This window comes from Ranitomeya variabilis, chromosome 5 (assembly GCF_051348905.1).
Source record: "Ranitomeya variabilis isolate aRanVar5 chromosome 5, aRanVar5.hap1, whole genome shotgun sequence".
Taxonomy (NCBI): Eukaryota; Metazoa; Chordata; class Amphibia; order Anura; family Dendrobatidae; genus Ranitomeya; species Ranitomeya variabilis.
The window spans coordinates 9,530,457-9,542,598 of NC_135236.1; the positions used below are offsets into that span (position 1 = coordinate 9,530,457).

Genomic DNA, 12,142 nt, shown 5'->3' on the forward strand with positions numbered 1-12,142 from the left:
TCATCACAGAGCCATCGGAACTTCTCTGCGACAAAACAGCCCCCGCTCCAATCTCGGAAGCATCAACCTCCACCTGGAAGGGAAGTGAGACATCTGGCTGACACAAGACCAGAGCCGAAGAAAACCGACGCTTCAGCTCCCGAAAGGCCTCCACAGCCACAGAGGACCAATTAGTCAAATCAGAACCTTTCTTGGTCAAATCCGTCAAAGGCTTAACAACACCAGAAAAATTAGCTATGAAGCGACTGTAAAAATTAGCAAAACCCAAGAACTTCTGAAGACTCTTAACAGATGTAGGCTGTGTCCAGTCATGAATAGCCTGAACCTTGACTGGGTCCATCTCAATAGTAGAAGGAGAAAAAATGAAACCTAAAAAAGAAATCCTCTGGACTCCAAAAAGACATTTTGAGCCCTTCACAAATAAAGCATTGTCACGCAGGACCTGAAAGACCATCCTGACCTGCTTAACATGAGACTCCCAATCATCCGAAAAAAACAGAATATCATCCAGATACACAATCATAAACTTATCCAGATATTCACGGAAGATGTCGTGCATAAAGGACTGAAAGACTGAAGGAGCATTAGAAAGTCCAAAAGGCATCACCAAGTACTCAAAATGGCCTTCAGGCGTATTAAATGCAGTTTTCCATTCATCACCCTGTTTTATACGCACAAGGTTATATGCACCACGAAGATCTATCTTGGTGAACCAACTAGAGCCCCTAATGCGAGCAAACAAATCAGTTAACAATGGCAAAGGATACTGAAATTTGACCGTGATTTTATTCAAAAGGCGATAGTCAATACAAGGTCTCAGGGAACCATCCTTCTTAGCCACAAAAAAGAATCCTGCACCAAGAGGGGATGAGGACGGGCGAATATGTCCCTTCTCCAAAGACTCCTTTATATAACTCCGAATGGCAGCATGCTCCGGCACTGACAAATTGAAAAGTCGTCCCTTAGGAAACTTACTACCAGGAATCAAATCTATAGCACAATCACAGTCCCTATGAGGAGGTAGAGAATTGAGTTTGGGCTCCTCAAATACATCCTGGTAGTCTGACAAAAACGTAGGGACTTCAGAAGAAGTGGACGAAGCAATTGACACCACAGGAGCGTCACCATGAATACCCTGACAACCCCAACTTGACACAGACATAGCTTTCCAATCCAGGACTGGATTATGAGTCTGCAACCATGGTAGACCCAACACGACAACATCATGCAAATTATGCAGTACAAGAAAGCGAATCACCTCCTGATGAACAGGAGTCATGCACATGGTCACTTGTGTCCAGTACTGAGGTCTATTCGTAGCCAATGGTGTAGAATCAATTCCCCTTAGTGGAATAGGGAATTTTAAAGGCTCCAAATCAAAACCACAGCGCCTGGCAAATGACCAATCCATCAGACTCAGGGCAGCACCTGAATCTACAAAAGCATTAACCGGGTAAGATGACAGGGAACAAATCAGGGTAACAGACAAAATGAACCTAGGCTGTAACGTACCAATGGTGACAGATTTATCAACCTTTTTTTTTTTGCGCTTAGAGCATGCTGAGATAACATGAGCTGAGTCACCACAGTAAAAGCACAACCCATTTTGCCGTCTATAATTTTGCCGTTCACTTCTGGTCAGAATTCTGTCACATTGCATAGATTCAGGTGTCTGTTCAGAAGACACCGCCAAATGGTGCACAAGTTTGCGCTCCCGCAAACGCCGATCAATCTGAATGGCCAGAGTCATTGACTCATTCAGACCTGCAGGCGTAGGGAACCCCACCATGACATTCTTAATGGCTTCAGAAAGACCTCTGAAATTTGCAGCCAGGGCACACTCATTCCACTGAGTAAGCACCGACCATTTCCGAAATTTCTGGCAGTACACCTCTGCTTCATCTTGCCCCTGCGAGAGGGCCAATAACGCTTTTTCAGCCTGGTTCTCAAGATTAGGTTCCTCATAGAGCAATCCAAAGACCAGAAAAAACGCATCTACACTAAGCAATGCAGGATCCCCTGGCGCCAATGCGAAGGCCCAATCTTGAGGGTCACCACGCAAAAAGGAAATGATAATCTTAACTTGCTGAACGGCATCACCAGAGGAACAAGGTTTCAAAGAAAGAAACAACTTACAATTGTTCTTAAAATTCAGGAACCTAGATCTATCTCCAGAAAACAACTCCGGAATAGGTATTCTAGGCTCAGACATAGGACTGTGAACAACAAATTCCTGAATACTTTGAACCCTAGCAGCAAGATGATCCAGACTGGAAGCCAAGCTCTGGACATCCATGAAAGCAGCTGAACTCAGAGCCACACCAAGATTAAGAGGAGGAGAGAAGCTAGCCACAGCAGCTAGACACACTAAACAACAACAAAAAAAAAAAAAAATTTCTCAAGGCTTCTTTTCTCCTGCTTCTGCCATGCAATTAACACTTTGTTGGCCGGCTGTACTGTTATGATCCTAAAGTGGCTGAGGATCACACATAGACCAGCAAGTGAATAAACATAGGACAAGCTCTAGGGAGATGGTAACTGGACTGATCGCAAATCTGAACCTATCCAACACAACTAGAGGTAGCCGGTGAACGTGCCTAAAAAATTCCTAGACGTCTCGGGCCAGCCTGAGGAACTAGCTACCCCTAAAGAGAAAGAAAGACCTCGCTTGCCTCCAGAGAAATAATCCCCAAAGATATAGAAGCCCCCAACAAATATTAACGGTGAAGTAAGAGGAAGGCACATACATAGGGATGAAATCAGATTCAGCAAAAGAGGCCCACTAGTACTAGAAAGCAGAAAACAGAGCAGGGGTCTATGCGATCAATAAAAAACCCTTACAAAATATCCATCCTGAGATTTCAAGAACCCACACACCAACTAACGGTGTGTGGGGAGAAACTCAGTCCACTAGAGCAACCAGCAAGCGAGGGAATCACATTTTAGCAAGCTGGACAAGAAAACATGATAAACACTGCTGATCAAAAAATGAGCAAACAACACTTAGCTTGTCCTGGATGGACTGGGAGCAAGGTAGTCAGAAGGAATCTGAGTAGCACTGATTACATCGACAGCCGGCAACAAGTGGAAGCAAAACAGAGCTATATAGGAACCTCCCAGAGGATAACGAACCAGCTGATAGCCAGAGACCAGCAGGATAACAAACAAAGCCACCAGGGGGAGCCCAAAGCAAAAGTCACACCATACCACCAGTGACCACAAGAGGGAGCCTGAAAACAGAGTTCACAACAGAGGAGACTGCGTGTAAGAGGAGGAGACTGCAGGAGAAAGGAGGAGACTGCAGGTGAGAAAGAGACTGCAGGTGAGAGGAGGAGACTGCGGGTGAGAAAGAGACTGCAGTAGAGAGGAGGAGACTGCGGGTGAGAGGAGGAGACTGCGGGTGAGAGGAGGAGACTACGGGTGAGAGGAGGACACTGCGGGTGAGAGGAGGAGACTGCGGGTGAGAGGAGGAGACTGGGTGAGAGGAGGAGACTGCAGGAGAGAGGAGGAGACTGTGGGTGAGAGGAGGAGACTGCAGGTGAGAGGAGGACACTGCTGGTGAGAAAGAGACTGCGGGTGAGAGGAGGAGACTGCAGGTAAGAGGAGGAGACTGCGGGTGAGAGGAGGAGACTGCAGGAGAGAGGAGGAGACTGCTGGTGAAAGGAGGAGACTGCAGGTGAGAGGAGGAGACTTTGGGTGAGAGAAGGAGACTGTGGGTGAGAAAGAGACTGCGGGTGAGAAGAGGAGACTGCAGGAGAGAGGAGGAGACTGCAGGAGAGAGGAGGAGACTGCGGGTGAGAGGAGGAGACTGCGGGTGAGAGGAAGAGACTGCAGGTGAGAGGAGGAGACTGTGGGTGAGAGGAGGAGACTGCAGTTGAGAGGAGGAGACTGTGGGTGAGAGGAGGAGACTGCAGGTGAGAGGCGGAGACTGCGGGTGAGGAGGAGGAGACTGCAGGAGAGAGGAGGAGACTGCTGGTGAGAGGAGGAGACTGCGGGTGAGAGACTGCAGGTGAGAAAGAGACTGCGGGTGAGAGAAGGAGACTGTGGGTAAGAGGAGGAGACTGCAGGAGAAAAGAGGAGACTGCAGGTGAGAAAGAGACTGCGGGTGAGAGGAGGAGACTGCAGGTGAGAAAGAGACTGCAGTAGAGAGGAGGAGACTGCTGGTGAGAGGAGGAGACTGCGGGTGAGAGGAGGAGACTGTGGGTGAGAGGAGGAGACTGTGGGTGAGAGGAGGAGACTGTGGGTGAGAGGAGGAGACTGCAGGAGAGAGGAGACTGTGGGTGAGAGGAGACTGTGGGTGAGAGGAGGACACTGCTGGTGAGAAAGAGACTGCGGGTGAGAGGAGGAGACTGCGGGTGAGAGGAGGAGACTGCGGGTGAGAGGAGGAGACTGCAGGAGAGAGGAGGAGACTGCGAGTGAGAGGAGGAGACTGCGGGTGAGAGGAGGAGACTGCGGGTGAGAGGAGGAGACTGCAGGAGAGGAGGAGACTACAGGAGAGAGGAGGAGACTGCAGTAGAGAGGAGGAGACTGCAGGTGAGAGGAGAAGACTGCAGGTGAGGAGGAGGAGACTGCTGGTGAGGAGGAGGAGACTGCTGGTGAGGGGAGGAGACTGTGGGTGAGAAAGAGACTGCGGGTGAGAGGAGGAGACTGCGGGTAAGAGGAGGAGACTGCGGGTGAGAGGAGGAGACTGCGGGTGAGAGGAGGAGACTGCGGGTGAGAGGAGGAGACTGCGGGTGAGAGACTGCAGGTGAGAAAGAGACTGCGGGTGAGAGGAGAAGACTGCGGGTGAGAGGAGGAGACTGCAGGTGAGAGGAGGAGACTGCAGGTGAGAGGAGGAGACTGCGGGTGAGAGGAAAAGACTGCAGGTGAGAGGAGGAGACTGTGGGTGAGAGGAGGAGACTGCAGGAGAGAGGAGGAGACTGCGGGTGAGAGGAGGAGACTGCGGGTGAGAGACTGCAGGTGAGAAAGAGACTGCGGGTGAGAGGAGGAGACTGCGGGTGAGAGGAAGAGACTGCAGGTGAGAGGAGGAGACTGCAGGTGAGAGGAGGAGACTGCGGGTGAGAGGAAAAGACTGCAGGTGAGAGGAGGAGACTGTGGGTGAGAGGAGGAGACTGCAGGTGAGAGGAGGAGACTGTGGGTGAGACGAGGAGACAGTGGGTGAGAGGAGGAGACTGCAGGTGAAAGGAGAAGACTGCGGGTGAGGAGAAGGAGACTGCAGGTGAGAGGAGAAGACTGCTGGTGAGGAGGAGGAGACTGCAGGAGAGAGGAGGAGACTGCTGGTGAAAGGAGGAGACTTTGGGTGAGAGGAGGAGACTTTGGGTGAGAGAAGGAGACTGTGGGTGAGAAAGAGACTGCGGGTGAGAGAAGGAGACTGCGGGTGAGAAGAGGAGACTGCAGGAGAGAGGAGGAGACTGCGGGTGAGAGTCTGCAGGTGAGAAAGAGACTGCGGGTGAGAGAAGGAGACTGTGGGTGAGAGGAAGAGACTGTGGGTGAGAGGAAGAGACTGTGGGTGAGAGGAGGAGACTGTGGGTGAGAGGAGGAGACTGCAGTTGAGAGGAGGAGACTGTGGGTGAGAGGAGGAGACTGCAGGTGAGAGGAGGAGACTGCGGGTGAGGAGGAGGAGACTGCAGGAGAGAGGAGGAGACTGCTGGTGAGAGGAGGAGACTGCGGGTGAGAGACTGCAGGTGAGAGGAGGAGACTGCAGGTGAGAAAGAGACTGCAGTAGAGAGGAGGAGACTGCTGGTGAGAGGAGGAGACTGCAGGTGAGAGGAAGAGACTGCGGGTGAGAGGAGGACACTGCGGGTGAGAGGAGGAGACTGTGGGTGAGAGGAGGAGACTGCAGGAGAGAGGAGGAGACTGTGGGTGAGAGGAGGAGACTGCGGGTGAGAGGAGGAGACTGCTGGTGAGAAAGAGACTGCGGGTGAGAGGAGGAGACTGCGGGTGAGAGGAGGAGACTGCGGGTGAGAGGAGGAGACTGCAGGAGAGAGGAGGAGACTGCAGGTGAGAGGAGGAGACTGCAGGTGAGAGGAGGAGACTGTGGGTGAGAAAGAGACTGCAGGTGAGAAAGAGACTGCGGGTGAGAGGAGGAGACTGCGGGTGAGAGGAGGAGACTGCGGGTGAGAGGAGGAGACTGTGGGTGAGAGGAGGAGACTGCGGGTGAGAGGAGGAGACTGTGGGTGAGAGGAGGAGACTGCGGGTGAGAGGAGGAGACTGTGGGTGAGAAAGAGACTGCGGGTAAGAGAAAGGAGACTGCGGGTGAGAGGAGGAGACTGCAGGTGAGAGGAGGAGACTGTGGGTGAGAAAGAGACTGCGGGTGAGAAAGAGACTGCGGGTGAGAGGAGGAGACTGCGGGTGAGAGGAGGAGACTGCGGGTGAGAGGAGGAGACTGTGGGTGAGAGGAGGAGACTGCGGGTGAGAGGAGGAGACTGTGGGTGAGAAAGAGACTGCGGGTAAGAGAAAGGAGACTGCGGGTGAGAGGAGGAGACTGTGGGTGAGAGGAGGAGACTGTGGGTGAGAGGAGGAGACTGCAGGAGAGAGGAGGAGACTACAGTAGAGAGGAGGAGACTGCAGGTGAGAGGAGGAGACTGCAGGTGAGAGTAGAAGACTGCAGGTGAGGAGGAGGAGACTGCAGGTGAAGAGGAGGAGACTGTGGGTGAGAAAGAGACTGCGGGTGAGGAGGAGGAGACTGCGGGTGAGAGGAGGAGACTGCAGGTGAGAGGAGGAGACTTTGGGTGAGGAGGAGACTGCGGGTGAGAGGAGGAGACTGCGGGTGAGAGGAGGAGACTGAGGGTTTGAGGAGGAGGAGACTGAGGATGAGGAGGAGACTGCAGGTGAGAGGAGGAGATTGTGGGTGAGAGGAGGAGACTGTGGGTGAGAGGAGGAGACTGCAGGTGAGAGGAGGAGACTGCGGGTGAGGAGGAGACTGCGGGTGAGAGGAGGAGACTGCAGGTGAGAGGAGGAGACTGTGGGTGAGGAGGAGACTGTGGGTGAGGAGGAGACTGTGGGTGAGAGGAGGAGACTTTGGATGAGGATGAGACTGCAGGTGAGAGGACGAGACTGTGGGTGAGAAGGAGACTGTGGGTGAGAGGAGGAGACTTTGGGTGAGGAGGAGACTGCAGGTGAGAGGAGGAGACTGTGGGTGAGAAGGAGACTGTGGGTGAGAGGAGGAGACTTTGGGCGAGGAGGAGACTGCAGGTGAGAGGAGGAGACTACGGGTGAGAGGAGGAGACTGCGGGTGAGAGGAGGAGACTGCAGGTGAGAGGAGACTGAGGGTTTGAGGAGGAGGAGACTGAGGATGAGGAGGAGACTGCTGGTGAGGAGGAGACTGCTGGTGAGGAGGAGACTGCAGGTGAGAGGTTTCTGCCAGGCATGAGGTGACATATGTCTCTTGCAGGTCCCGGAGGGTCATGTGGTCATCCTGTCCTTCCGTGTCCTGGACATGGAGTCGGACCCCACATGTCGCTATGACTACCTCAATATCTACAATGGCCATGACACCGGCTCCCAGCGTCTGGCTCGGGTCTGTGGAACGTTCCGCCCCGGGGCTCTCATGTCAACCGGCTCCCAGATGATGCTGGAGATGGTGTCAGATGAAGGAACCGGAGGACGCGGGTTCCTGGTCTGGTACAGTGCCGGTGCCCCACAGCTGTCAGGTGAGAGTACGCCCCTGGAGGGCGACCCCAGAAGCGTCAATGTACGAGACCCCGGGAACACCCTTGTACAGGGACCCCGGGAGCACCCTTGTACAGGGACCCAGGGAGCGCCCCTGGACGGGACCCCCGGAGCGTCCCTGTACGAGACCCCAGGAGCGCCCCTATACGAGACCTCGGGAGCTCCCCTTTACGAGACCCCGGGAGTGCCCCTGTACGAGACCCCGGGAGCACCCCTATAAGAGACCCAGGGAGAGCCCCTGTACGAGACCCCTGGAGCGCCCCTGTACGAGACCCTGGGAGCGCCCCTGTACGAGACCCTGGGAGCGCCCCTGTACGAGACCCTGGGAGCGCCCCTGTACGAGACCCTGGGAGCGCCCCTGTACGAGACCCTGGGAGCGCCCCTGTACGAGACCTCGGGAGCTCCCCTTTACGAGACCCCGGGAGCGCCCCTATACGAGACCCCGGGAGCGCCCCTGTACGAGACCCCGGGAGCACCCCTGTACGAGACCTCGGGCGCTCCCCTATACGAGACCCTGGGAGCGCCCCTGTACGAGACCCCGGGAGCGCCCCTGTACGAGACCCCGGGAGCACCCCTGTACGAGACCCCGGGAGCGCCCCTGTACGAGACCCCGGGAGCGCCCCTGTACGAGACCCTGGGAGCACCCCTGTACGAGACCCCGGGAGCACCCCTGTACGAGACCCTGGGAGCACCCCTGGATGGTGACATCGGGCACAGACTGAACATTTTGACTCCATTACTTCTGTATTACAGACAATCTCCTCTGTGGGGGGAAGTTTGAAAAACCCCAGGGAAGTATAACCAGCCCCAACTGGCCAGAAAATAATTACCCCAGTGGTGTAAGCTGCTCCTGGCATATTGTGGCCCCAAAAGACCAGGTGAGAAGGGCCCATTGGCCAAACTAATTGGTGGCAGGCATATTATGTACCCTGGGGGATGGTGGGGGTGGTCCAGGGGGTCTGTGTGGAGGATTGTTGGGGTGGTTTAGAGGTCTGTGTGATATGCACTGACATTGGAGGATTGTTGGAGGTGGTCTGGGGGTCTGTGTGAAGGATTGTTGGGGTGGTCTGGGGGTCTGTGTGGAGGATTGTTGGGGGTGGTCTGGGGGTCTGTGTGATGTGCACTGACACCAGATGATTGCTGGGGGTGGTCTGGGGATCTGTGTGATATGCACTGACACGAAAGGATTGTTGGGGGTGGTCTGGGGGTCTGTGTGTATGATTGTTGGGGGTGGTCTGGGGATCTGTGTGATATGCACTGACACGAAAGGATTGTTGGGGGTGGTCTGGGGGTCTGTGATATGCACTGACACTGGAGGATTGTTGGGGTTGGTCTGGGGGTCTGTGTGTATAATTGTTGGGGGTGGTCTGGGGGTCTGTGTATTATGCACTGACACTGGAGGATTGTTGGGGTTAGTCTGGGGGTCTGTGTGTATGATTGTTGGGGGTGTTCTGGGGGTCTGTGTGTATGATTGTTGGGGGTGGTCTGGGGGTCTGTGTGTATGATTGTTGAGGGTGGTCTGGGGGTCTGTAATATGCACTGACTTTGTAGGATTGTTGGGAGTGGTCTGGGGGTCTGCGTGGAGGATTGTTGGGGGTGGTCTGGGGGTCTGTGTGGAGGTTTATTGGGGGGGTCTGTGTGTATGATTGTTGGTGGTAGTCTGGGGGTCTGTGTGTATGATTGTTGAGGGTGGTCTGGGGGTTTGTGTGGAGGATTGTTGGGGTGGTCTGGCGGTCTGTGTGATATGCACTGACATTGTAGGATTGTTGGGAGTGGTCTGGGGGTCTGCGTGGAGGATTGTTGGGGGTGGTCTGGGGGTCTGTGTGGAGGTTTATTGGGGGGGTCTGTGTGTATGATTGTTGGTGGTGGTCTGGGGGTCTGTGTGATGTGCACTGACACCGGAGGATTGTTGGGGGTGGTCTGGGGGTCTGTGTGTATGATTGTTGGTGGTGGTCTGGGGGTCTGTGTGATGTGCACTGACACCGGAGGATTGTTGGGGGTGGTCTGGGGGTCTGTGTGTATGATTGTTGGTGGTGGTCTGGGGGTCTGTGTGATGTGCACTGACACCGGAGGATTGTTGGGGGTGGTCTGGGGGGGGGTCTGTATGACGTACAATGACCCCCCACTCCGTCTCTCAGGTAGTCGAGCTGTCCTTTGGGAAATTTGACATAGAAGGGGACAGTTACTGCCGATACGACTACTTGGCCGTATTCAATGGTGGAGCGACAGATAACAACCTGCAGATTGGGAAATTCTGCGGAGACGTCCCCCCCGCGTGAGTATACAGCAGTGTGTACGCCGCCACGGTTATGTCAGCTCACACAGCAGAGCCGCAGGTCAGGAGGGTCCGATGTGGTGGTCTCAGGGGGTGGGCCAGCAGACATTAGCGGAGATATTTTGGCCATGCTCGGACCCCATGATGCCCCGTCCTATTTATTTCCTCTAGGACAATCTACTCTGATGGGAACGAGATGCTGGTCCAGTTCGTTTCGGACCTCAGTGTCACGGCCGACGGGTTTGAGGCTGTCTACAGGATGAAGGACGTTTCTGAAGTGCAGAAGAAAACCACCGAATCCAAGCCCACCACCAAGAGTGTCATCCACCCGTCTGGGACAAAGCCCACCCCAAAACCTAAGCCCACCCCAAAACCCACAGCTAAACCCACCCAGAAACCTACAGCAAAACCCAGCAAGAAAACTACAGCTGAGGCCTCCCCAAAACCCACAGCTAAGTCCAGCCAAAAACCCACCACTAAGCCTATAGAGAAAGCAACGGCAAAGCCCAACGCAAAGCCTAAACCCACCAAACCCACCAAACCCGCCAGTACCGCTAAGCCAAAAGTCAGAGGGTCGGCAGCCCCCGCAGCTGCAGGTGAAGAGGAGCCCAGGTATTGGGGGATCTACTGATCTTCTAGGGGCTCATCTGTTTTTTTTCTGCTTGTTTTAGGTTCAGCTGCCAAGTGCCCTGAGAAGTGTCGCAAGACTGGAACCCTAGGAAGCCATTTCTGTGCCAGCCAGTTTGGTAACAGCCATGTCAGAATCATGGGCCTGGGGGGCATTATTGGGGCAGTGGGTGTGAGGTCCGGACCACCGGGGCATTATTGGTGCAACCAGTGTCAGGTCCAGCCCGCCAGGGGCATTATTGGTGCAATCGGTGTCAGGTCCAGCCTGCCAGGGGCATTATTGATGCTGTCAGTGTCAGATCCAGCCCACCGGGGGCATTATTGGTGCAGTCAGTGTCAGGTCCGGCCCGCTAGGGGCATTATTGGTGCAATTGGTGTCAGGTCCGGCCCTCTGGGGATATTATTGGTGCAGTCAGTATCAGGTCCAGCCCTGTCATGATTCTCAATGGCGAGAGAACATAGCCCAGCATATATGAGAACTAGCTCTTGGAAGATGGAAACTATACTGACCATGAACTAAACCTGCCGCACAACTAGAAGTGGCCGGGTAGCATGCCTACGTTTTTTAACCCTAGATGCCCAGCGCCAGCCGGAGAACTACCTAATCCTAGCAGAGGAAAAGACAGTCCTGGCTCACCTCTAGAGAAATTTTCCCAAAAGGCAGACAGAGGCCCCCACATATATTGGCGGTGATTTTAGATGAAATGACAAACGTAGTATGAAAATAGGTTTAGCAAAATCGAGGTCCGCTTACTAGATAGCATGAAGACAGAAAGGGCACTTTCATGGTCAGCAGAAAACCCTATCAAAACACCATCCAGAAATTACTTTAAGACTCTAGCATTAACTCATAACACCAGAGTGGCAATTTCCGCTCACAAGAGCTTTCCAGACACAGTAACGAAACAGCAGCTGTGAACAGGAACAAAATGCAAAAACACACAAGGACAAAAGTCCAACTTAGCTAGGAGTTGTCTAGTAGCAGGAACATGCACAGAAGGCTTCTGATTACATTGTTGACCGGCATGAAACTGACAGAGGAGCAAGGTTATATAGCGACTCCCACCTCCTGATAGGAGCAGGTGAACAGAGGGGATGATGCACACAAGTACAATTCCACAAGTGGCCACCGGGGGAGCCCAGAATCCAATTTCACAACAGTACCCCCCCCTCAAGGAGGGGGCACCGAACCCTCACCAGAACCACCAGGGCGATCAGGATGAGCCCTATGAAAGGCACGGACAAGATCGGAGGCATGAACATCAGAGGCAGTGACCCAAGAATTATCCTCCTGACCGTATCCCTTCCATTTGACCAGATACTGGAGTTTCCGTCTGGAAACACGAGAGTCTAAGATCTTTTCCACAACGTACTCCAACTCACCCTCAACCAACACCGGAGCAGGAGGCTCAACGGAAGGCACAGCCGGTACCTCATACCTGCGCAACAATGACCGATGAAAAACATTATGAATCGAAAAGGATGCAGGGAGGTCCAAACGAAAGGACACAGGGTTAAGAATCTCCAATATCTTGTACGGGCCGATGAACCGAGGCTTAAACTTAGGAG

At 53.9% G+C, this 12,142-nt stretch overlaps 1 protein-coding gene across 1 annotated transcript in view; it reads left to right on the top strand.

The window, feature by feature from the left end:
• The window catches only part of PCOLCE (procollagen C-endopeptidase enhancer), a 91,894-nt gene that overhangs the window by 64,345 nt on the left and 15,407 nt on the right, over positions 1-12,142 (top strand). The window contains exons 3-7 of the mRNA XM_077261554.1: positions 7,394-7,652; positions 8,425-8,549; positions 9,810-9,946; positions 10,118-10,542; positions 10,618-10,692. Coding sequence (XP_077117669.1) covers positions 7,394-7,652; positions 8,425-8,549; positions 9,810-9,946; positions 10,118-10,542; positions 10,618-10,692 — 1,021 coding nt within the window. The remainder of the gene's footprint in view (positions 1-7,393; positions 7,653-8,424; positions 8,550-9,809; positions 9,947-10,117; positions 10,543-10,617; positions 10,693-12,142) is intronic.